Source organism: Rhinolophus ferrumequinum, chromosome 26 (assembly GCF_004115265.2).
Source record: "Rhinolophus ferrumequinum isolate MPI-CBG mRhiFer1 chromosome 26, mRhiFer1_v1.p, whole genome shotgun sequence".
NCBI lineage: Eukaryota > Metazoa > Chordata > Mammalia > Chiroptera > Rhinolophidae > Rhinolophus > Rhinolophus ferrumequinum.
In genome coordinates this window covers 8,459,011-8,484,275 of record NC_046309.1, presented here as the reverse complement: position 1 = coordinate 8,484,275, position 25,265 = coordinate 8,459,011, and the positions used below count along the sequence as shown (strand labels likewise).

The window sequence follows — 25,265 nt, the reverse complement described above, 5'->3', positions numbered from 1 at the left end:
GCACACCTACTCCACACTGCCCACGGAGGGGAGGCTGGGGCCTAAGAAAAGCAAGTTTTCACATTAGCCCAGAGAATTGAGTGATTCTGATTCTAGAATAGAGGACCAGCACGGACTCTGGCTTCTTCCACGACAGCAGACACACACGTGCTGGTAGCCTGAGTGATTCTAATCCTTCCATCGAAATAATGGAACATAGGGTTAGGGAAGGATAGTTAATCCAGAGTCATCTTTCTATTCACTTTTAAATATAAATATGCCCCAGTTCAAATTTGGTTTTCTTGATTCAAACTACTGCCTGTGAGAATATGGTTTCCATATCTAGTGCCTTGGTCTTCCATATAATGTCCATGCAAAGGCTGTTTAACAATGCAGCTAGGAGAGCGTCATCCCTGGGCCCCAAACCTGAGGTGTTCCCCCACCTCCTACTTAGTGCAAACCTCCTGTCAGACCAACTGCAGTCAGAAGCTAAGATGATGTCTATTAAAAATACAGATGTTTTCTATTACATGTCGTTGAACAGAAAGCGTTTTGCTGAAGCCCTGGCCGATTTACATGCACTATGTGCTGCTTTACAAAACCAGCCCAGGGAGGAGGTCATGTTACAGGTCACGTGGCTGGGAAAGGGGGAACCTGGCTGTGAACAGGGCCAACCACGTTAGGAATATACTGCCTCAAACTGTAACTCCCCAAAAGGTTCAAAATCCAGTAAAATTGAGTGTGTACATATACACACGGTATCCATACACACGTGTATGTGTGTTGGTCATGTATAGGTAGCCATCGAGCATAACCTCCTAAAGTCACCTTTGATGGGCAGAGATGTGAAACAAAGGGCTTCGGGCTCTGTGGGGTCCTTCTCTAGACGTCGTCTGATGGCCCTGAGGGTGCACAGCCATTCCCAGCTTTGGCTTCCATTACCTGAGTGTGTTCGCCCAGACCTCGGCCTCGCGCAGGACAGGCACCAGCGCTCCGGTTTCCTCCAGCATCACTGGCAGTGAGGCCAGCGTCCAGCCCAGCAGGCTCTGCTCCCGCGCGGGGCGGGGCGGGCCTGCCTCCCTCCTACAAACCACTTTTCTTGGACTAGATGAAGAACTGCAGCACACGTGCTCATGTTAAAATGTGAACTTTAATTGTAAAAAGTAATTTTCTGTAAATATAGTTATATCAACCTCTCTGCACACAACTCGGTTCAGATATATACAGATATGATAAACACAGATGTTAGTTGTACCCCAGAACAAAATCAATTCAAGAAACATTTGCTCTTGGCTTCAGAATAATCCCAGCTTTCTTTAAAATGATCGCCACTGAAAACAGCAAGAACGACATACCTATATGCACTAATATTCCGGGTGAAACTTATCAGCTGTCTTACAGGTTTCATCATATGAGGTAAAGACTTGAAACAAAAATAGATTCAGTTTCTCTTATTGCTATAACTCTGAGACTGGGGTCCTCAAAACAGGGGTTTGACATTTAAGGTGACCGGGAGGCTATGCTTTTCCTAACTTGGAAAAAGGAGGAAAAGCGCTTTTCCAAGGCTACAACTATTTCTTTTTCAGAAAAGGTTTCTTTCCCAGACCGACAGAAAGTTTAGTCAGCAAGGTAGGGGGTAAATAAGGAAGTGCATTTTGTTTTCCTCTACTCTGTACCCCTAATATCTCCCACCCTGTCTGTTCAAAAGCTCAGCAACTATACCTTCCCTGACTTACGGTCTTTGTGGGCACTGAAACTCCTTGCCTGATGCTACCTCCAGAATCGTTCTTATCCTTTAATTTTGCTTAATTTGCCCAGAGGACGTTTTCACTCTAATGTCAGCAATCAGCTAACTCAGTGACCTCGGTGGAGTTTTCATTTTGTGGATCATCTCTGGCCAATTTATAATAAATACCCTGGTCCAACCCCTGCCATTCCCCAACTATCCTTAGAAAGCAAAGTATATGGATCATTAGTCTAAATAGGCATTCTACAGCACACAATTCACATGTGTCCTCCTATTACAGTAATTGAATACATTTTCTGAGTTTAGATCCTATTTACCTCTGAAAGCCCATGCTATGCTGAGCTTCTAGAATGAACTCTAAAGAAATGAAAGCAGGGATTTATTTCTCCATCATTATTTATCTAGCACTGGAAAATTCTTATTACCTTTCTGAACATGCAGTTTCATCCAACTGCCCCTGTATTCCAGCTCCAAAAGTGAATTAAAGTGCCAGTTACAAAAACCACCTCCCAGCCCCACCAGTTAGGAGGCCTAATCAGCATTTTCACATGTACCCCCTTTTGTACAAGTTTTGCTTAAGGCTGGGGATGGTAGGTCATTCTCCCGAGGACTGTCAAGTTTATCTCCTAAAGAGGGCTATTAAGATTTCACAGTCTCCTTTTTCACTCTCCAAAACATTTAAGTAATAAAACTTTTATAAATCTCAGTTGCTTCCAAAGTCCAAAACTGCCCACTTCTTCTAGGATTACAGTTTGGAAATTTCCTTCCATTTCAGCCTCTGCATCCTCACTTCACACAGTGATACCAATATAAAAATAAACTCCCATCTCTTGTAAGAAAAACGTTAACGTAATTCACAGTTAGCCATTTCCCACCACTCTCAGCACTCCAGGAGCTCCTGGGAACAGAGGTATATTAGTAACACAAAGGAAATATTACAAGTCCATGGCTTGGGGGTAAAAGGAGCCCTTAGCTCCTCCTCTTCCCCTACCTGAATCAGAAAAGGGTTTTCCTGAAATGCGGGGACGGCACTGGGCCTGCAGGATCCTGGCCGCAGGGCACCAGGTAGGGCTGAGAAGTGCAGGGCAAACAGCCGAGGAGGACTGCGCTTTGCTCAGACTCTCGGCCCACTAGCGAGGAACCCAACAGGGACATAAAGCCATGCATGCGTGCTGGGCCCATAGTGACTCTTGCTGTTTTAGAAGTATTTCCACACCAAGGCAAGTTCACTGTCAAGCGAACACTGTCTTAGGGTTTTGTCCAGCAGTCCCCTCCCCTCCTTTACTTACACGAATGACCTGCTCTGGGACTGGAGAAAGCACCTCAGTCCATTCCCCGGCCATGCAGTCCCATAAAAAAACACAAACAAACCGGTCCCTGAGGTCCCTGCCTCTTCCTGGAGGGCTGCGATATTACCATGAAAAGGTTCATTCATGACTGCCCTTTGCAAAAGGTGCCCTAAAGGCCTGTTTAAAGGTGAATCATCTCATCTTTTTATTGTGTTTGAAGGACTTTCCATGTATCAAGACAAATAGCCAGTTTGTCCTGACAGCCACCAGAGTAAGAAACAGTGACTCAGCTGTGATGGATCTTCCCCTTTGTGTTCTAGCTAAAACATCGTAGGTCGTTACACTGACAAATGAAGCTTCGCGTGTGGTATTTACAATGACCTGCACTTAAATGTCCCATCTTGACTTTCCGGTGGAACAAAACAAGGTTAAGTTCTCGGTGCAAATTCCTGTGCCAAATGATTTCTGTCAGTAGGTCCATGAAGTCAGCTTCCCTTCCCCAGCCAAATGGAAGAAGAGATGCCACAATGGAATGGATGGTGGCTATGGCAGGCCCATGCCTTCTACTTCACAGCAGTCATAATTTCCTGAGGGCTGTACAGCGCCCCAGGTGGGACCCTTACATTGCAAATGATCTACACCAGTTCTAAGCAACGCTCCCTGCTTGACGAAAGTCAAAGCTAATTCTAAGCAAATGATTTGGCCCATAAGTTTTGGTCTCGTAGGAGATAAGCCCTGTTACTTCTGACTCCTTCCAAAGAAAGTCCTAAGATATACGACCACTGGACACTGTCCTAAAGATTGCTTATTGTCATCTCACAAGCCTGCAAACTTGAAACAAATCCACTTCAACATCAACAAACCCCACGCCTGGATTCTCAGCCTCACAAGGAAATTTGCCACCTGGAAATGTCCTCTAACTCGGTCTCAGGGTGACATGGCAGCCCAGGTATCTCAGGTAAGCATCTGGCTCTCAGCATCTTGCTAGATCAGGCTAACAGCTCCCCAGGACGACCCAGCCATCTGGGGCAGGGAAGGGCGTGAGGTCCCCCAGGCCAGAGGCCCCCAGTGGTTAAGGTACCGCAGCCCAGGTTGGGTTTCCAAGCTGGCCCAGAAGGTCAGTGGTCAATATCATCCAGCCTCTCAAGAGCTTCCAGACCTAGAAGGCAGGTACCTCAAAGGGTGTTCACGAGGATCTTCCAAACCAAAGCGTATGGCTCCTCAGGAAATATTTCAACGTGATGAAAGCAGGCCCAGGTGGCTTCTCTGTCATTGTGCAAGGATTCCTGCCTCGTACCTCACAGACTCAGTCCCCTTCTAGAAAACTGGCAGCAAATGATGTGGGGCTCTGCTCTCACCTAAGCTACTGGGGAGAAGGCAGAGGAGCGCGAGCAGAACCAGGGACAAAGCAAGCCTTCAAACAGTGACCCTGGAAGCCAGGCGCTCCATATCAGTCCAGGCAAGAAATGCTCGGGTCATGACAACCAGTGAAAAAGGAAACCACAGAGCCAGTGAGCGCGCTCTTCAGCCAGGGCTAACTTCTGGCCCCCGAGGAAGCTGCAATGGAGGGAGGGACCCAGTCCTTGGGTCCCCTCTTCAAAGGAACACAAGGAGGGAGGGGACAAGTTCTGCTCTGGGCTCAGCGAAGCCCAGGCTCCATATGACCTGGGACACGGCACTTGCCCCACGGCTTTCCGGGGCACCCACACCCCAGCCCTCTGTATGAGGATGGACGCATGGAGCTGGCAGACAGACGTCCACCTACATCAGTATGGAGTTCACAGGAGCCCAGAACCCCTGACCCACCATTCAAAGGAACTACGGGTACCTCGTTTTCACTAGCTTTACATCAGCACTACCAAGCTTGGCGTTACAAAACCACAGAAACAAAAGGTTCGCAGGCATAAAGACTCGAACAGAAGTGCTTAAAAAGAAAGTTCTTCCAACAAATCCCCCAATTCCCCAGGAAGAGGGTCAACCTATGTCCTCCGAGAGAATCCGGCCTTCCTTTCACCCCTACCCCTGCTCTGACCACTCATCCCCCTTAGGAGACCTTGAACTTGGAGACACCAGGAATGGTTACTTGACCCAAGTTTAGAAAGGTCACTTCTCGAGAGACAAGAGGACAAGGTTTGCTCTTCAAAGAACATGGCAGTGAAGCTTCAACTTCTGAACACAGATTTCTTTGCTTCTGTAAACCTATGTATTACTGAAATGATGGTGCAACCCGCACTGCAGAGGAGAAAAATGTAGTAGTTGTACAGTTTACATTTCAATGCCCCAACTTATTTATATATTTACATAAAAGACGCTACAGTGACGAATCAGTGTCTATTTGCATTTCCACATGTGAATTTCTTTAGTCTTGAATTCTCTATCAAGGAGCTCCATGGAAGTTATTTCTCTCTGTTGTGTACATTAGCCTGGCTGGAACTTGGGGACGTGGATACACGAATCGCGATTTCAGTCACACAACCAGGTAGGAAGGGTGAAGGTGAAGAAACTATTTGTCACCAATAGCCGAGTATTCCAAGTCAAAATCCTAAATGATGGCCGAGGAACTCATCAGAGCTGGCTTCCTGTGGTTAACAGTCTCTGTCTCACCTAAGCTGACACGCAGCCAGAGAGAAGAGGCAGAGACCGATGGGAGCTGTCCCGGACCAAACCCTGTCGGAGGGAAGCACACATACACTCATCGCTGACACTCGAGCTTCCCGGCCACTTTCCCGGAGGGATGGCACTGTCAGATTTGCTCTGTAACAAATCTGTTACATCTCTGGCCCCAAATACTTAGCTCGAGAAACGCTGGCTCTGCTAAAGAGAAGTCTGTGAGGGCGCCGAGCCGGTACCTGGTCTTGTTAGCAGGCTCCAGCCTCTGAGTTAACAGCTCAGCTCCTTGTCTGATGACGGAGTCCAGTGGACCCTTGTTTTCATCCAGAGATTCTGCCAGTAACGCATCCGGAAGACCGTCATCCAGCTGAAGAAACCTCTTCTCTCTCCTCTACCTCAACTGGTCTGCTTTTGGGGGCTGCAGATGCTCCTCTTTAAAAACACCCAAGTTACTCCAAGAGGATGGTTAGCTCTTAAGGGAGACTGAAGTGGAAGATGAATTTGCTTGCAAGCTCCAGGGCTGGCATGGTCCTTAGGAATTCGTCAACCCATCTCACAAGGTGGGGATTCCGAGAAAGAGGAATAGTACATTGAGTGGCCACCATTATGTTGACTTACTCTGAGGAACGATTCAAGACTTCATTCTAACATTGTAGTTTTCAGCTGGCTGAAAGCAACCTCTCCCTGTCATCCTGTCCTGAGAGACGCTCAAACTTGGTGTCAGAAACATCCTTTTGTCCCATGTTGGGGTCTCTAGGCATGTAAATAGAGAAGACACAGATTTGTCCTAATGTACAGGAAAAACGAGATCTCATTCCAAGACTGGACTCCCAGAACTGATAAAAATACTGGAAAGTCATCTGGTCCAGCTTCCACCTTTGGGCAGGTGGACATCCAAGGCTACACTGGGCAGACAGACAGTTGTCTCATTCTTGAATACATCAAGGGACACAGACCAGACAGATTTCCAGAACGGTCCACCCCAATATTTCCAGAGCTCGGGTGGCTCCTAATGATCTGTGGCCTTCGCCACACACCCTGACATCAGTCAACAAGGACACGTGACAGTCAACTTTATTAAAGCCCACGACCACACCAGGCAGCCACTCTGGGAGAACGTGGTAGACTCCGGCATCCTACCACAGCAGAACACAAAGCCACGGCAGTCTCATCTTACCTCTAGGGAGCCCGGGAAGAAAGGAGATTGCAAAAATTACATTTGTTGGGAAGTATAAACAATATTCCTTCGTATTTAATAAAAAAGGAGTCCTCGGGGGCCTGGAGTGAACTCCCCATGGGAGCGGCTCACCAGTCTGGCTCACTCTCCCTACGGACAACAGGGGTTGTCAATGACCAACATGACGTCTATGCCGTAGGCCTCCAGCAGGTCCAGCAGAAAGCTGCGGTCTCCCTGGGGGTCCAGACCCATGCCCCGGGCATGCTCGGCTGTCAGCGTTTTGTCTTGACTGGCGGACACCTCCAACAAAGTCTGAAATATCCGGTTGTTTTGCTCTAGGAAAAACCTGCAGTCGCAAGACACAGGAGAGGGAGGACAGAAAAGACAAGAAAGCTCACCGGCCGTCCATACATGGGGAACGAATACGCCACCGTTTTGGTTCATATACGTTTAAAATGGTTTCAGAAGTCTAATCTCTTTGCAAAGAAGAACGCAGGATCAAAGTTAAGTTAAGGTGAGCAAAGAAATCACTGGCATTCGTCACTGTATCATCAGCTAAATCTCTGAGCAAGTGATGGCTTGGTTGCCAAAAAAGTGGTCTCCCTCTGGAGAGGTTACTGGAGGTTTAAACATAAGCTCAGGGAGAGGCCCCCAAATCCTGTGTTGCTCTCTTTCTGCTTCGTCATAAGGGAAAGTTATAAGCAAAACAACTGATAATGAAGTTCTGAGGTCAAGACTTAAAGTGAGAAACTGAAATGCATCTTTCAAGGCCTGGCTATTAGAGCAGCAGCCGAGCCACCGCAGACTGTGCCAGGCTGACCGTGACCTTGACCTTCCACACATTAAAGGTGGAGCTCAGAGGAGCGGGGCAGGCACGGGGATGTTTGGACACCAGCGAGGCTAGAAGTGAAGAGTGAAGGAGCCACGGAGTCAGGCTGTAGGTTCCAATACTGCCATAGCTCACCGTCATCCTTGGGCGTTTATTTTCCTTTGATTACTTTTTAAAAAAATTATGCACAGCGCATGGTCTACGTGTCGCTGATTTGCAGAACTACATGAATATCGGGACCATGTTCAGAGAAGAACTGTCTGGACTTTTCAGCTGTGTTCCACAGAGTTCGTGGGTTCCGCAGAGGGGCCCAGGGCCCAGAGAAGCTCCGGGAGCCCAGGATTTTCAGATACAATGGAATGTGTCAGACCTGGGGAGACCGCCAGCTCTCTGCTCAATCCCCAGACACTGTTACCTCTGAACAGCGAGTATCCATTAGAAAGAACACCGTCTTAGAATCACAGCACTGTGCTGGTGTTGAAATGTCACCCTGAAGTTTTCAACATCAAAGCTAGAAATGGTTCTAACTGTGAGTGCGATGCCCCACCCCCATCCCGGGACACAGGGAGGACGACCAAACAGGAAGCTGGGAGAACTGTTTCCGTTTCAACTGCAATTCTGTTCTCATCACCGAACACGATTTCAACAGCTGCTTATGAATGAATTCCAGGTGTGAAGGCCAGGGCTCCCACCCTGACCATCCACAGATCTGGGGGAATTTCATTAGGTTCAAGAGTTCAATATTCAGATTATCCCATAATGCTCAGTACAAGGAACTGCCCTCTTCAAAGGAAGCAATGAGGGACCGGAATCCCGCTACGACCTGCCCAGTTAGGAATTTGTGATCAGACCATCCTGGGTGGTTACTTTTGGTCACTGGGCATGTCAGGCCTGCCTTGTGGCTCCCGAGCTTGTCAGGGTTATTTTGCAGAGCCCCTTTCCGTTCACACTGCCAGGGGCACTTAGAGCTGGGCTCCGGACCACCAGCCCTAAATGCTGAGGGACAGACAGACCTTCTGTGCAATGCCCAGCAGAAAGACAAACCTCAGGACCCCCATTTTCTCTCAATAACCTTCCCCTGCTTCTTTCCTTAACTCCTCTGGGTCCCCCACTACCGGCATTTCAGGGTTCAGGGCTGACGGTTTGGAGCCCAGATCTAAGTGCCTCTGGCAGCGTGAATGGAAAGGGGCTCTGCAATAACCCTGACAAGCTCTGGAGCTGCACGGCAGGCCTGACAAGCCACGTGACCAAAAGTAACCACCCAGGATGGTCTGATCACAAATTCCTAACTGGGCAGGTCGTAGCGGGTAGTCACATGCCAGGTCCACAGCTTCCTCAGCAAAGGTCAGTCTTTACCCTGAGTGAGCCGTGTCCACTGTTCTCATGCATCTAAGGTCCCGTACCTTTGACGTGTCAGAGTAAGTTCCTTTTCCTCAAAGGCACAACCACCAGCACCAGAGCATAAGACCACAGAACCCCTCACGGTTAACTCGTTGCCCGCATACCATCTCTATGTGCTGCGAATGTGAACTATTAACTAGCCTGTACCCGCCAATGTAAAGGAAGCATGTTTCTCCATTTGGCCTTTAATCTAACCCTGGAGATTTCCCTGTTAGGCTTCCTCCCACCTCCTTAATCTACCACCAATGGATTTCATGTAACCCTCCTTTCGTCTCCTCCTTTGATTCTCATGTATAAAATAAGCTGCAAAACTGTTCTTCTCTGGAGCATGGGAGATCTTACTCCCTGGTATATGTCGTCAGTTTGGCTCAACAAACTCAAGAATTCTCTACAGGTTTAGCTATTTCTTACACTGACAGCAGCAATAAAGGATGTCCCTGGACTGCAGTGGATGACGTGGGAAGGACCCAGGCTTGCAGCATTCGTGCTAAGGGACCCTCCGTTGACTTACAGCACAAAGAGGTCCTCTTCACATGGGTTGTAGTCTCCCTCCACTTCCTGGGAGTACAGCAGCATCTGCCTGTTGTGAGGAGAACACCGTGAGACTCTGGCACAGCTGCGAGGACGCCTGCCACCGGCTCGGTCAGCAGTCAGGCATCTGCATGGGCCACCGCCTCCCAGGAAAGGGGGGGACCCAGAGCAGGCCCCCTGGTCCCAAGGCAGGGAGACGAGGGACAGGAAAGGAATAAACAGGGCTGGGAGTCAAGACCCCGAGGATCCAGGGCCACATCTGGCCCTGTGTGATCTCAGGCAAGTGACAATCCCTCCAAAGTGCCCATCAGCTAGGGGTGATGATACCATTTATTCCCCACGATGACCAAATCATGGAGAATGACATGAGACAATGCACAAGCAAGTTTTCAGCACTGTGGGGCTCCTACTGCTGGTTCTCTTGGGCTTCACAGATTCCAAAGTCCATCAGAAAGACGTCACCCCGTGTACCTGCTACCCTCCTATTAGGACCGTGTGCTGGGGGCCTGGCTTCTCCAACTGCAGGGCTTCCCTTCACCACCCACCCTCCATGTGCCACAAGGGAAAGTGTGGACAGGACGGGCGTGACAGAGAGCCCCCCCAGCTGTCCTGTGAAGGGCTGCCCCGGGGGACATCTCTGAATGTGTGCGGCCTTGGCTGCACCTGCTGCCACCTGTGGGCACACGTGTGCCCGGGCCCCGGCCCTACTACCTCTGCTCGTTGAGCCGCCGGTACTTCTCCCGGTCAGCGCTGTTTATCTTCAGCAGGGGCTGCAGGTGGTCATGGTGTGTCTTCACGTTCTGGTTGTCCACATACACGTCGTACAGTTCTCGCTTCTCCTCAAAAATCTTCTCTGTGGTGCCTGTGAGACCCGAGGTTCGGGAGGTGGGAACCCGGAGGCTGTCACCGAAGGGCGCCAGCCCGACCCCAATGGGACAACAAAGAGTTGGGGAGCCCCGAGTCTGCGGGGAGCTGGGAGTCTGGCAGAGGTCAGGGCAGGGACGTGTGGGTGGGAGGCAGGGAGGGCCCCGTACTCACAGGCCACATAGGACACCTCTACCTCCAGGCTCTCGATGTCGGCCACGTTCACGTAGAAGAAAGGCTTGGACTCGGGAATGGTGCCCCCGATGCCGGGCAGGGACACGTTGGCCAGGCAGCAGCAGCAGTACACTGTGGGGGACAGAGGCGGTGAGGGCAGAGGAGAGGCCGTCCCGCCCCGCACTCCCGCTGGCCGCTGCCTCAGGGTCGGCCTCCCAGGACGTGTGGCAGGCTTTGCTTTGTGCTGTCCTGGGTAACCTGGGTAACCAGGAGGTCCTGCGCTGTGAGGAGACGGGGTGGGGACATGGGGAGCCTTTCGGGTCCCACAGCAGAACCTGGTCTCGTCAAGGTCATGCCAGCAATGTCCTACCAAATCCAGTGGACATGGGTCAGTCTTCACCTCACTAGGGCTTGCTGAGGATTGGGCATCAGTGACCTCGAAACTCGTGCCTATTGAACCCTCTCGTCTTCTGGTTCCCTCCCTCCTCCTGACGGTTCTGCCTCAGCCTCCTGTGTCTTCCACCTTTACTGTTCACCTCCTGTGCCTGCCTCTTCAAACACTGGCACGCCTCTCCTCACGCATTCTCTCCCCAAGTGATGCCACCCCCCTCCAGGGTTGGCAGCTCTCTCAGCTTGATCTGTATGTAGCTCAACTTTCCCCCCAAGGTTCTGACCCAACTAGACCAGTGCCTGGTGTGTGGGCCTCACAGCACACACTCACCGTGTCCCAAGCCAATGCGGTCACACCACCCCATCTACTCCTCCTGGTCTAGGGTTCCCACCGTCCTCGTCATCCTAGACTCTTCGTCCATTACAACCTCACACACAGCAGAATCTTACAGCCCAATCACGCACCAAATGTTGTCAAGTTTATCTCTTAACTATACCTGGAATCCATCTTCTCTACTTTAATCCAGACCCTTATCTCTCATCAGACTACTGATCTGCCACCTAGTCCACCGTCTGTTGTCACCAGAGTCCACATTCTATAATACAAATCCAACCGTGTCCCTCCCAGGCTGAACACCCGTGACCCCCTGGATATGGCCCAAACTCTTCTGACCTTGGGCCAACAAAAGAAAGACTCAAGCAGCTTCTGCTCCAGGGAACTCAGGACGAGCCCTTGGCCGTGGCTGCTGGTTACCTCTATAGCACACGACGCCCACAGGAGGGGGAGAAAATATCAAAATGCGCTTCCGAAGTAAGGCAAATTTCCAAAGGACAAGGATCTGTTCTCCAAAGAATTTAATGAACTGAGACATGCAGCCGGCTGGGTGTGTGATCTGAAAAAAAAAGGAAGAATAACTTCTTAGAAATAAGCAAAATACGAGTATTATAACTAAGAAAATGTACCTGTTCAGACTCTTCATCTTTAGTTCAAACGTCTGGCTTTAAAATATCTGAAGCGATCAATAGAATTAAATCTACCTCTTGCCCCTAGAAGTCCAGCACGACTGGCCTGTCACCCAGCTTTGCACCATGATTATAGAAGTGTCCAGAAAGCATATTGTCTACGATAACTTGCCTTATGTTTTAAGAGAACCCAAACACTTAGGTTAGCAATCCCGCTCTGTCAAATGCAGACTTTGGGCATGAGCCCAAGACATAAATTCCTTGTTAATTAAAAAAAAAAAATTAAGAACGACTGTAGCCAGACGCGAGTCCAGGACTTGTGAGAGTACGGCTGACCTCACCTTCATCTCAGGGTACATGTATCGGTGGATGGAAGGCAGCCAGCAGACGGGGGGCAGGCTGCCGCCTCTCCCGGGACCAGGACGGAGTACCCCTTTCTTATCCTCATAGAAGGCGGCCAAATGGGAGTAATGTCCAGGCATCTCCAGCTGGTGTCTGCAAACACACGGGCAGAGTGAGAAGGGCTCTGGCCGCAGCTCTGCCACTCACTCCCACCATCCCAGGGCCTCCAACACGTCGGGACAAAGACCTGATACACTGAAAAGACGCAGGATGAAGAGTTTGAGGCTTCCCAGGACGCCTCCTTTGTTGTTACAGAAGCTTCTTGGGAAAAGCTCAACCGTGGCTCTGCTCCGATAGCACCACAGAACACATTCACTGCCCTTCTCACGGGCAAATGGGCAGAATTAACAGACTGTGACTAATGCCTATTGTTCTTGAGCAAGGTATGCTAACAGTGTGTGCCACTTCCCAGAGCAAGGCTGCGACCTGTGAGAAGGCCTGGCTTAGAAGACCACAGGCTCCCTGCTTCCAGCTGCTCTGTTTAGAAATCCTGCTTGCTTGCTTGCTTGCTTTGTTGTTAGAAAAGAATAAGAGGACGCTTACCCCTCAGTGCCTCAAATACGGGAAAACAATTCTTAGATGTCATTAAGGGCCCATAATTTCTACACCAAGTAACAAACAAAACTCAAAATCTCTTCTGTCGCCACCCCCACCCGCTCGGGCTGGCAGACATTTGGCTGTGGGCAGCCCTGCCAACTGACCCCAAAAGAAAGCTGCCCTGAGGCCCTGGACCATTTGGACGGGAGAATCCTGCCTTCAAGTCGAGAGCTGTAGATACTATTTGGCACAATGTTTAGTGGGGGTGCTAGGGGTTGGACTGTGTCCACCTCCCCCCCCAAAAAAACAAATATGTTGGAGTCCTAACCCCTGTACCTCAGAATATAACCTTATTTGGAGAGAGGGTCTTTACAGAGGTCATCACGTTAAAATGAGGGCATTCCGGTGAGTCCTAATCCAGTATGACTGGTGTCCTTATGAAAAGGGGAAATTTGGACGTGCAGACACACACACGAGGAGGACGTACAGATGAAAGCAGAGATCAGGAGTGATGTGTCTGCAAGCCAAGGAACACCAAGGTGGCCAGCAAACCAGCAAATGCTAGGCGACAGGCAAGGCCAGACTCGCCCTCACAGCGTCAAGAAGGAACCGACTGCTGATGACTAGACTTCCAGCCTCCAGAGCTGTGAGGCAACACATTTTTGTTATTCTCAGTCACCTAGTTTTTGGTACTTGGTTATAGCAGCCCTAGAAAACTAACATAGGGAGAAACAAAAGGCATTAAAACCTTTTTAGCCCATTTGTGTTTTCTTGGTACCCTACAATTTCCGTCATACTGCAACGGAAAAGAAAAAAATCTTGTATTATTGAGCAAGGGGAGGTACCCCCAATTATGGTTGGCCCTGGAGCAATGGAGACTAACATAGGCCATGCTCCCAACATGCCACTGTCGGCTTACTTCAAATGCTGACACAAACCACTCAGATTTAAGATTTCATCCTCCAACCGGTAGCCAGCTGCCCTCCAGCCATCTCCATTCCAGACTGACTGACAGCTCCCAATGTCACGGCTACAGCTCCCAATGTCACGGCTACAGCTACCACTCATTGTGGACATCAGGCAAGTTATACACTTTTGAAAATCTGCTCTCTTCCCTCTCCTTAAAACGTAGATGCTACATTTTAGTAGATACTAATACTACCTTGGTATCATTTTGAGATGAAAATGAACTGTTATAAAGCGGGAAAAGTGCCTCACAGTTTGTGACACGTGTCAGTCACAAAACATTCGGCTCCTTCCTTCCTTCCTAGCTATCCTGCAGGATCTAGCCAGGCACGCTGTGAAGGCACAGGAATGGGATAAATAGGGAAGGTGGTAGGCAAGCCCTGGAAAAAAACAGGAAAATTTACATCTTCAAAAGAAAAAACAAAAAAAGCCAAAAAAAAAAAAAAAAAAAAAAAAAACAAAGAAAGAAAAAGAAACACAAATCAACTACATTTAGAAAAAATGATTACTAAAATAAGTTCCTCTCTGAGTAACAGCTAATTTGGGGGTTCCTAGACATTCTGTTTTAAGCTTTGCACAAGGAAGCGGTCATATGATGTAATAAGAAATGACTCTGGAGGGGGTGCTTATAATCATCTTTCATTCTTACAAATGTTCGTGCGTAGATGGGAAACCCTTGATGGCTAAGCTGTGTCTGTCTACTCTGAGAAGAGGGCAGATTTCAGGGGCTCTTCAGGGATCTGTGTCAAATTGATGCAAGTTTGATTAATACGAAAGACCACAAAAATGATATAAAACACAGATTAGGTGTTTTCAGAAATCAAGTCTAGTTAATTTCTATAAACATCATTGCTGCAGTCGAGTATTATCCCTCTCAGGACCTGGGCTGCCCTCACTATGCTGCTTTCTTTTCCTCATTCTCTCTCATGCAAATCTCTTCTCTCATGTTAACCTTGTGTCCTCTTTAACACCAAACTGGAAAACCTTTCTAACTGTGACTCAACAGCCAGAAGCCAGAAAAAGATAAATGAATTCAATGAAAGGAGGCACCTGCATGACAAAGTAATGTGAAAAGATAAATGACAAAGTGGAAAAACATTTTCAATTTATGTCACAAAGAACAAATCTTCCATTATACAAAGAAGTCCTAGAAATTAATATGAAAAGGCCAACAACCAAAAAAGAAAAAATTCTTAGCAAAGGCTAGGAACGATTGATGGAAGAGACAAATGTCTCAAACGCAACCTCACTCATAAGAAGAAAAATGCAGATTAAAACGACACTCATGTACCACGTTTTACCCATCAGGATGCCAAAAATCCAAAAGTTTTATTTTGGGGTTGGCAATGTCAGAGGGAGCATGACTGTTGGGCATGCAAAATAGTACAATGGTACAATCTATGGAAAGCAATTTGACAACATCTATTAATATATATATATACAAAACACATCCCCTTTGAACCCCCCATTTTATTTCTGGAAACTTAACGTCCACATATTTTGCTTACATGTGAAATGGTACTTGTTTGTGAGGATTCAGAGCAGCGTTATTTATAAAGGCTGCCCACCCTGTCCACCTGCCTCCCTCTAAACTGTCCCATGAGAGAGAAAGAATATTCTAGCTTATCTAAGCCATCTTGGCGCTAGTTATCACCAGTTAGCCAGGACCCAAACTAATATAACATTGCCTTATAATTTTTGGCTTTTGAACCATGAGAATGTATTGCCTATTTGAGAAATTAATTTTTTTTTTCCAAAAGGAATCAGTTTTTAAAAGGATCAGGATCCCAATAAAAATGTTCTTTCTTTCTCCGTGGAATTACTTCTAAGATGCAAAACTAGGAATTTTTCAAATACAGAAAAATACATACGTATGTCAAGTGTGTATTTTTTAAAATACACACACACATGCACACCGGAAAATACGCTAAAATTTTAACAGTGCTTTAGGGATTAGGGATAGCTTTCTGCCTCAAAATCTGAAATGAAATTAATGACTTCATAATGAAAAACAATAGTAAATGACTAGTTTTGCTGCTTCTAATAAAAAAAAAAAATCCCTCCCTATTACCCCAAATAATATTACCCTAAATAAGAAATGCTTAGGCTTTAGAATTCTTAGAGTCTGTTTGCCTTCCTGGGGCGAGGAGGTAATTATTGTGGCTTTAGGGTAACAAAGATCATGCACGTGACGGCAAATTATTTCATTCATTCATGTCATCATGATGACAGTGTTATATATAAACTGAAAGCAAAATCTGCCCCAGCTTTCATTATACCATGAAGAATGGTATATGCAGGACGCTGACCGAAACAAAACCACCACCACTTGAGGCGGGAAACACGGCGGCGGACGTTCTTGGAAAAGGCATCTGTTGATTGGCACACAACCTTTATCTCGAGGCCTCATCAAAACGCACCAGCTGGCAGGTCCCTGCGGCCTCCCTTGCACGGACGTAAGGCACGTACCGAACCTGGTTCTCCAGGAAGTGCATATACCGGTAAAGCAGGGTGTAGGACGGAGAGAGGATGCCCACTGACTTCATGCGTGCGCCACGCTCCAGCTCACTCTCCACAGGCATGTTGGCGAAGCAGGCCAGGCCGAAGAAGGGCCCTTTCCGGAAATAGCTAAAATAGACCAAAGATGGAGTGTGGCACAAAAGCAGACAGACACTTCGTTTTGCTTTGTTTTTTCCTTTGAGATGCAATCCCCAAGAAAAGAAATAACTGTGTCCAGGGTCTCCATGAGAAAGCTCAGCCTAAAAAAACCACTTTTTTTAGAATCTTGGGGGAACAATTAGCCTAAGCTACTCAACCTCACAGATAAGACAACCAAAGCTCAAAGAAAGTATGGAGCTCGCCAAGGGTCATCCAGCTGGAGCTAGGACTTGACCTCTAGCAAGCCTGCTAGGCAACTTCCCATGACCATAAATAGACCCCTTGCCCTCTTCTGCACAACAGCTAAGGACTTGATGGCAGAATCAGAACAAAGATTCATCTTCAGGCCCATTTAGAACCACTACTCTGTTCTATTACCATAAACGCTGTTGATCCCTTCCTTACTTCCTGAGTCTCTGATGTTTTTAATTGAGCATATGACCAGAGCTGTCATTCATTTCCTTCCCCTTTCTCACACTTGTAACAGTCATGATTTCAGCCCAATGAGAAGTTAAAGTGACTTCCTTACCTTTCCATTCTTTCCGTTTGCTCCCCCACAAGAATCTTAATTACACAGGACAATGAACTGGCCATACTTAAAGCTGGAATTCCAAGTTTTAGCACATGAAATGTCTTGAGTTAGCCATAACTAAACAATTCTTTTATTAAAGCCAAACCTCAAGGGAGGTCCAATAATAGCTTTGAAAGGGAGAGAACTCTGTGGTAGGAATTCTTAACTTTTGGGGGGTCGTGACATCCATTGGGAGTCTAATGAAAGCTAGGGACCTTCTTGCTAGAAAATTAAGATAAACACAAGACTATACATATATTTTCAGGGCACTGACACACGCCTCCTGAAGAGCCCCTGATAAGAGCCCTTATGCTCTGAGGAAAGTAGAGAGCAGGGAGGAAATGGTATAGAGAAGACTTACATTTACAACTACTTACATGAAATCAGACTGGATTTTATGGGACCCACTGGCCATAGATTTGAACTCAACACCTTCGAGGTCAATATCTTGAGGTAAACACCATTCCACCATGTTTCCTGTGGGGAAGAAAAAGGCCACACGTTAAAAGAAACAATCATTCAAAGAAAGGGGCTTAGTGCAGGGCTCAGCACACATGGCTTCTCAAGAAATGTGCTGGTGACTCAACCACCAAGACGCTCCAGTGGATCATCTCGTCCATCACCCACGTGCTGGCCGAGTTCCTGAGTTACTCGAAGGCCCTCCCTCCTTCTCCTCTCTACCCGGATGAGGCTCTTCGCCAGGCTTCGGCCATTCGTTCTTTGCTTCCAGCATTTCGGGGCTCATTCCCTCATCATTAATTACTGAGTTTCCACTAGGCTAGATGTTGGAGCTACGAAGTCAAATAAGGTAGAGTCTCGGACCTCAAAAAGATTAGAGTCCAGAGATAAACACAGAGACAGACAAGCAGACCACCGACTACAGTTCTGGGTCCTGGGGGGTACATGGCTATGACAGAGGGTAACGTGGGAATTTAGAAAGTAGCAGTGACAAGCATCCATCAGACTGAGGGAACCAGAGAATTGTACAGTGTTACCTAGAGGCTTGAGCGGACACTAGAGAATATTCCCTATTTTCATGCATAGTCAAAATTTTCAAAATAAAAATACTAAGTTACTTGTGAGATTTCATTTTAGAGCAAGCTTATCATCAGTGCTCTAAGTCCTAATTTCCTAGGCATTAGAAATACCACCAATAATGCCGGACAACAATGCTTTCAGATAATTGTTTGGGGCCTTAGGGGAATTGCATACCCAGTCTACAAACACACAATACAGTCTCTGGACTGGTAGACATAAGGGCTTATAAACAGGGGCATGAAGCGGCATCACAGCCAAAGGTCATCCCTTAACAGAAATAGTCTACTGTTCTCAAAACTTGGGAGCCAGGTTATATATGAAACTTCTGGAGGCCTAAAGCGGTTTTGCAAAAATAGCAATCCTTGTGGTGAGCCACTTAATGCTAGAAAACCCACACATGGAGCTTTACCAACCCAGGCCCAGTCTTCACACACCGAGGCCTTTGGTTTTCCAAACACGCTCACCACACTTTAGGAATTCAGCCAGGGAGCTGGGGCCTGGGGAAATTCAACACAAGGTTTCACCTCAGGGGGAGTCAATCAAAGACAGACGTGTCGCCGTTGACAGATGCCTCTCTGCCCCTAATTCTCTCTCCTTCCAACTTCACGTCCACCCTTTTCTTGGGCCTATCACAGCCCCTGCCTAGCCTTTAGCTGCAAAGAAAGCTTACGAGGAGGGCACTGATGAGGAACAGACGTGGCAATCTGCATTGCGTACATTCAGCCATTCAGTAAATATTGGTAGAACATAACTTGGCAGCACAGTGTCAGGTGCTCGGCTCCTGCAAAGGCAAATAAGTCCCTGTTTAAAGAATTTGGACAAACGCCTTCATTGTGCTGGCGGCTCAGTTACCCAGAAGGCAATGCTGAGCCTGGCTGTGGACGTACCTGCCACTCCAAGGTCAGCCTGGCAGCTGTGTGTGTGAGGGCCTCCCAGAGCTGAAGGGTTATACGCTCCTAGATGGGGGACGTACACTCTGTCCTGGCGGCATACAGGGTCCCCTCTGTCTTTATTCCTGTTTAAATGTGAAATGACCACAGCCCCACGCACATTGCATTTCACGAATCACCATTTGTCTTGGGAGAACAGACATTCGCTGCGACTGCTGTTGCCCATTAGAAAGTTCATCTCATGTATTTAAAATAGAAAAAGCAATGACCTTGGACCAAAACGATCTCTTTGTAATGGTAAATACATGGCTTTTCTTCCTCTTTCTCCTTCCTTGTTGCGCATTTCCCAACCAAGGATTTCCTCTTGCCGTCTTTGTTTCATAAGCAGGACTGCGTCCCTCTAACCTCGAAAGTGAAGCTTTGCCCCCAGTTTCCCTTCTCCAATATATGCCTTGATTTCTACTCTTCCTATTGGCTTCTTCCCATTAGTATGTACATATGCCCTGATTTCAGCTGGAAAGTAAAAAGGAATCCTGTCTCGGGAATAAAGGCAAGAATCCAGGAGTCTCGTGGTCCCGACACCACATGGAAGAAACCAGAAAGATTATTTGGTTCAGACTCCAACACCAGAAAAGTAAACGGCCCGTATCACTTGATTTTTGGTCTTCAATAGTTTTCAATAGGTAGTCTTAAAATCACCTACGATGAAAGTATATCCAAAGCAGAGGAAGAAGGAGTCAGTGTAAAGAAACCTGAGGTAGGAAGAAATTCATCCGGGTGGTTTCAATTCAGCCATATGCCAATCCATGGCTGAATTCCAGTGAATTAATTTTACATGGGAAAAAACCCTTCCATGTCACAGACCAGGTATCATTTTTCACTGGGCAGTGGAGTGGTGTGGGGACAGAGAGCAGGCCCTGGAGGGAGGCAGACTTGGGATCGTCCCTGGCTCTGTCCCTCTCTGCCCTGTGACTTAAGGTGCCTTAGTGGTTCTGTGGTCAGTTTTTCTCATCATACAGAGAAGACTGGCGGGGGGAGGGGAGGCAAGGCCCTGGAAACGCCCAGCATAGTCCCTGACACACAGTGGTCATGCAGTAACTGGTGGCTGTTGGGATTCCCGCTGTCACTTCACTCTCCCTCGACTTTCCCGAGAAGCAACAGCATTCACAGCAGATGGCCGCAAATCGACTTCTGCCTGAAAACCACAGCAGGTGAATCACCAGTGGCCTGGGAAAGGTTCTGCCAATGTGAGAAATTAATGACATTAACCACAAGTGTATTCCACTGACATCTGATGGAAACGACAGAGAAAGGAGGTGGCAGTTAATCATTCTAAGGGACATTCCTGTGGGCCGTCAGAGCTGGCTGTCTCTTTCTTTGCCTCTTTCAGCTGGCCATTCTCAGGACGGCTCTTTGCATCCCAAAATTATACTGTAAATTTTCTGTTCTCATTCTATTTTGTTAGTTTCCCACCCGTGACTGGAGCCATTTCTTATTTGCCCAAGTCAGATGACCTGGGAAGCATCCAAGTCACTCCCCAGACATCTCAGCTAGCCCTGATCCTAGATCACCTCCACTGTTTAAAAGAAAATGCTTGTGTTTCATTGAACACATAGAGAATGTATGGAGATTAAAGTTAGTGAGTGATTTTTAGTACTTACATTTGACATAAACATGGAACATTCTGATGTACTAAATGGACTAGGTGTGTAGCTGTAATTTGGCACTTACTAGAGGTTGGGAGAGGCACAGTTTCTTCCGGAAGAACTAGGGGAAAAGAAACATCTTAAAAACCTCCAGCAGGTTCTCCTCCCTCAGCCATTCCATGAGCCCTTCCTGCCCCCCACAAGCTGCCCCAATACAAACACACACAGCATAGAAATTTCCCCCCTGACACCCACAAAATAACTCTAGGGAAAAGGTAGCCTTTCAAAGTGAATCTCAGAAACAGTCTAATGAGGCTTCACAGGTGTCATGCATTGCAGGTCCAGTGCTTTCCGTGCCTCAGGCCCCCACACAAGCTCTTAGTCAGGTGCTGAGTCAGCTATGTCACCTCCATAGACAAGGGGTGTGGGGACAGAGTCCCAGAGAGCAGTTTCCAGGCTCTCAGCCTCACGTGGAAAGGTGCTGGCTCGGGTAGTAGATGGCCGTCTGCTATGATCGGATGGCAATCAGCTGTGACTAGTTAGCCATCAGCTGTTACTGGTTAGCCATTAGCCACTGATATAACTGCCGTGGCTAAGCTAGCAAGCGTGGATTGCAGTTAGCACGGGGGATGGCAGTGAGCAAGTGGGGTCGGTTGGCAGAGAAGCGGACAGCAGATTGCGGATCGTGTGGCTCCTGCTTCCTGTGTCTCCAACCCAGCCGCCAGCGAGAAGACAGTGGTATGACTCCCCTATTTATGGCTCCCTGGGTGTTCCTTTTTGGCCTTCCCCTACCTTGCGTTCTTATGTGGGGAGCGGGAGCTGAGACCCCGCATGACACCCCGCATGACATGCGGAGAGGGGATAGGGCTGATTTCCAAGTGTGACAATCCCTTTTCCCTTAGTTAAGCAGAGAAAAGGACGTTTTACTAGAAACCCAAAGAACAACATAAAAATAAAAAAATCAAGGGCTTTAAATAATGGGTCGAACACAATGAAATAGCAATCTTCCGCCTGCCAACCTTTCCCACCCAGCTTGCATAGTTCGCTAGCATCTGGGCCTGCTTTCAATAGCAGCTTTGTAGTCCAGATGGCCAGCACCACCATTCTGGGACTCCCTGCTCCAGATAAAGGCTGGGTGTGTGAGTGTGAGCGTGAATGAGTGAGTGTGTGTGTGCGTGCGTGCGTGCGTGTGCGCGCCCCCAGTTCTCATATCATTCGTAGATCCAACAACCATCATTTTCAAACCATGAGTCCAATGAAAATAACATCTTTCACGCCTCTACCCTCTTAGATTTTTCTTACAGGTACCCAACTGAGCTTTCCAAACCTTGTCTCTAAATGTCCAAAAGAATTACTCTTTTCTTCTGTATCCAGAACAATGATACTGTCATGTATAAATTGGGTATAAATGATCATCAGATAACAGAGTGGTGATTAGAATGAAATGAAACACCATGATAGTAAAAGGCTTGCATAAAGTGTCCAGGAATCGTTTACAATCCCTTCTTTCCACACTAATATTAATCTGAACACCATTACAATACACACCTGTGTATGTGTGCATCCCCTGAACCCGCGCTCACCACCTGTGACTGACAAGACAGGCAAGGGTCCCAGCTCTGCTTTTCAATTTTATCAACTCCGTCTGTGGTTAATGTAGGATTTTCTTTTCTCCTTCTCCCCCCTAAATCAGACCCTGGCAAGGTCCCATTTCTTCTATTACTCTTAAACATTTCCCAGAGTGAATCTCACGCTCCTATCAACAGAAAGTCCTCATTTAATATCGTCGCTAGATTCTGGGAAACTGGAACTTTAAAGCACAAACATCTATCACAAAACCAATTCTACCAAAAGCTAATTGATAGAAACAAGGGTTAAATTCCTATGGCATATTTCTGGTCACCAAAACATCACCAAATTTCTAAATAAAAACCCAAAATACTTCAAATAGTAAACACTGAAATGTGCGCTCTACATACATTTCAAGAAGATTAATACAAACAAGTAAGATAATTCTTTCTCAACCCGCTTATTCTAGTTCAGAGTTGCACGTCGCCAGAGCCTCTCCCGGCAGCTCAGGGCACAGGTGGACACCCACCCTGGACAGCACGCCTTTCCATCACAAGGCCACTCACACCCACACTCAGACAGGGACATTTTAGACATGCCATTCACCTCATGAGCAGACCTTAGGGATGGGGAAGTGTGTGTGGGTGGGGGAAGGACTGGAATCCCTGGAGAAAACCCACGCAGACAGGGGAACAATGTGAAAACTCCAGACAGTGGCTTTGATCAGCAATCTATTTTTTTCTCATCACTGTTCTAACGAAACCAGGTTGAATGAAACTATTATTCGAGGACCTGCTACATTTACCTGTTGGTGAGGGGGTAGGGCATAGTAAGTATTATTAGTATCTGTTTTTATCTAGAAGTCAGGGTTACGTTGGTTAAAAAAGCGCAGTTTTTCAAACTAACTGGTATCTGGGAGTCCCAACCATATGTGAGTCAATGTGTGAACTGCACAGAAACATGTTACAAATGAAACAAAATACAAGTATGCACTTCATGTAAGAGGGTTTGGTACTATTTCATGAAACTGGTTCCAGTTCCATATGTATATGTATGTGAGCGTGTTGATTGGGATGTAAACTTAATTTCATAGGGTGGGTCGCAGACAAAATAGTTTGAAAGTCTCTGGGACTCGAGGGAGGAACAGCCAGAGTCAGAAAGGCCTGCTCTCCTCCCCATAAACTGTCACTTCCGGTGTCTTGCTGGTTTATAATCCCTGACCAAAGTCACATTACCCTACCTGCAACCTACTGTCTGCCCTGTCTGAATCCCCATCTCACAGCCCTTACTTACCCTTTTTCCTCCCACTGCATAGCAACCATCAAGTTCTTTGCAATGAGGGTTTACGTTCATAGTCCGAGGACCAGAAAGAAGCAGTTAAATCCTTCACCAACAGGCATTCCAGGTTCCAGTGACTCCATTGGAGTTAGGGACACAGACACACCTGGGTTTTCTTCAACCCTAGAACCATGGCTTCAGCTCTCCCGCCTCCAATAATGATCACAGAACAGCTCTGGGAATGACAGGCCCCTCACGGACTAGGACCAGATGAGAGAGTGTATCTCTTCACTTCTGAACCCCTAAAGTGTCTCGCCACTAAAATGCACACTTCCTGACTGGGTGGCTCGGCTAAAGGTTATGTGAACAGCCCTTTAATTCCCCCAAAATACCGGCAAGAGCCTATCTGAGGAGACGTCTCCTTGAATCAGTCTCCAGCTTAATTTCTCAATTTCATCCCCTAACACTCCCGGCGTTAATTCCTCAAACTAACGCTGTCAGAGAAAGTGAACTTGGCCGCTTGCAAAGTTACCTTGCAGGGACAGGTGGGGAGTAAGGGCAGGGAACAGAGATCCTGGGCGCTTAGGTCACTCGATTTCAGGAGCTAACCTGGGCGGGGAGAGGGGTGGGTAGGCGCCTCTTTGGGCCAAGCAAGAAAACAAAAGCCAGCGTGCGGGTGGCCACAAACAGGACCCTTTATCGTCGGAGAAGCGCAAACACGACAGTGGGGAGGGGAGCGCGGACTGGAATCTGGAGAACCAGCGGGACAGAAAGGAGAGGGGGTCGGAGGGCGCAGGGAACAAAGCCCCACGTCCCGCGCCCAGACCTCGCGGGGGCACTCCGATCACTCCGCGGGAGCCCAGCCGGCGGAATGGGGGTGCAGGTGTGTGGGTGCGCGCGCAGCGAGCCCCTCCCTCGCCGTCCCCCAAGCCCGGTCGGGGGCGGGGGCGACCCTATCCCGGGTCCCCGAGCGGCTCTCACCCGAGCGGGGATCGAAGGTGACCACGAACACGGCCACCACCTGGTCCTCCTCCACGTCGCCCAGCTCCAGGCGCCCGGGCTGCAGCAGCACCCCGGAGGCACCCAGCTCCTCGGGCTCCCGCCTCCTCCATGGCTCCGCGGCCACCCGGCCGCCCCCGGCGCCGCCCCAGCCGCGGCCTCCAGCCTGCAGCTCCGGGGCCTGCGGCGGGGAGACGGCCGGGCCCTCGGCCCAGCGCAGCAGCGGCGCCGCGTCGCCCCGCTCCACCATGGCGAAGCGAGGAGGAGCCGCGGGCGGCAAGGGGCGGGCGCAGGGGCGGACCGCAGCGACTCCCCTCGCCGGCCGGCCCGCGGGGCCGCCGCCCTCCCCGCCGCCCGAAGCCCGCACCTGCCCTGTGCGGCCCCGCCCTGCCCCCGCTGCCCTCCCGCCGGAGTCGACTTCGCGATCGAGCCCGCGAAGGCCACCTCCCAACAGGCTTCGCTGAACTGCGTGCCTGATTCGAGAGTTCCAGGATGCCGATGCATGCTGTCATAGGGAGTGTGTGGGGACATGACGCGCAACCACCTGGACCTGTCTACCTGGGTCCGGGATGTGGTGCCTTCTCACCTAGGATTCCGTGGGATCACTGTACCACCGTGAATTCTTACACGCCACCATTATTTTTGAAAGTCCCCGTGTCATATGGACCATGACAGATACGTATTACATAATCCTGGATGTGTGGCCAAAGCCACCACTGTGCTGGCGAGTGAAGCAGAAGAGGGGAGTATTGGCTGC

General features: G+C 48.5%; 1 protein-coding gene across 3 annotated transcripts; it reads right to left on the bottom strand.

Moving 5' to 3' along the window:
- Positions 1-1,110: 1,110 nt before the first annotated feature.
- On the bottom strand, positions 1,111-24,758 carry DENND11 (DENN domain containing 11). Of its 3 annotated transcripts, none has more exons than XR_004422183.1 (10): positions 24,491-24,758; positions 17,466-17,565; positions 16,329-16,487; positions 12,296-12,449; positions 11,746-11,884; positions 10,602-10,733; positions 10,275-10,425; positions 9,544-9,612; positions 5,865-7,148; positions 1,111-5,682 (listed from the first exon to the last, which is right to left on the bottom strand). XR_004422183.1 is itself a non-coding variant. In XM_033098975.1 (10 exons), exons 1-9 carry the CDS (start codon positions 24,756-24,758, stop codon positions 6,953-6,955), a joined length of 1,368 nt encoding a protein of 455 aa, XP_032954866.1. In that variant the 3' UTR covers positions 1,111-6,194; positions 6,935-6,952. The 3 variants fall into 3 exon arrangements, 2 of the variants coding, with proteins under 2 accessions (XP_032954866.1, XP_032954865.1); XM_033098975.1 differs by having other exon boundaries at positions 1,111-6,194; positions 6,935-7,148; XM_033098974.1 differs by having other exon boundaries at positions 1,111-7,148.
- Between the last annotated feature and the right edge of the window lie 507 nt (positions 24,759-25,265).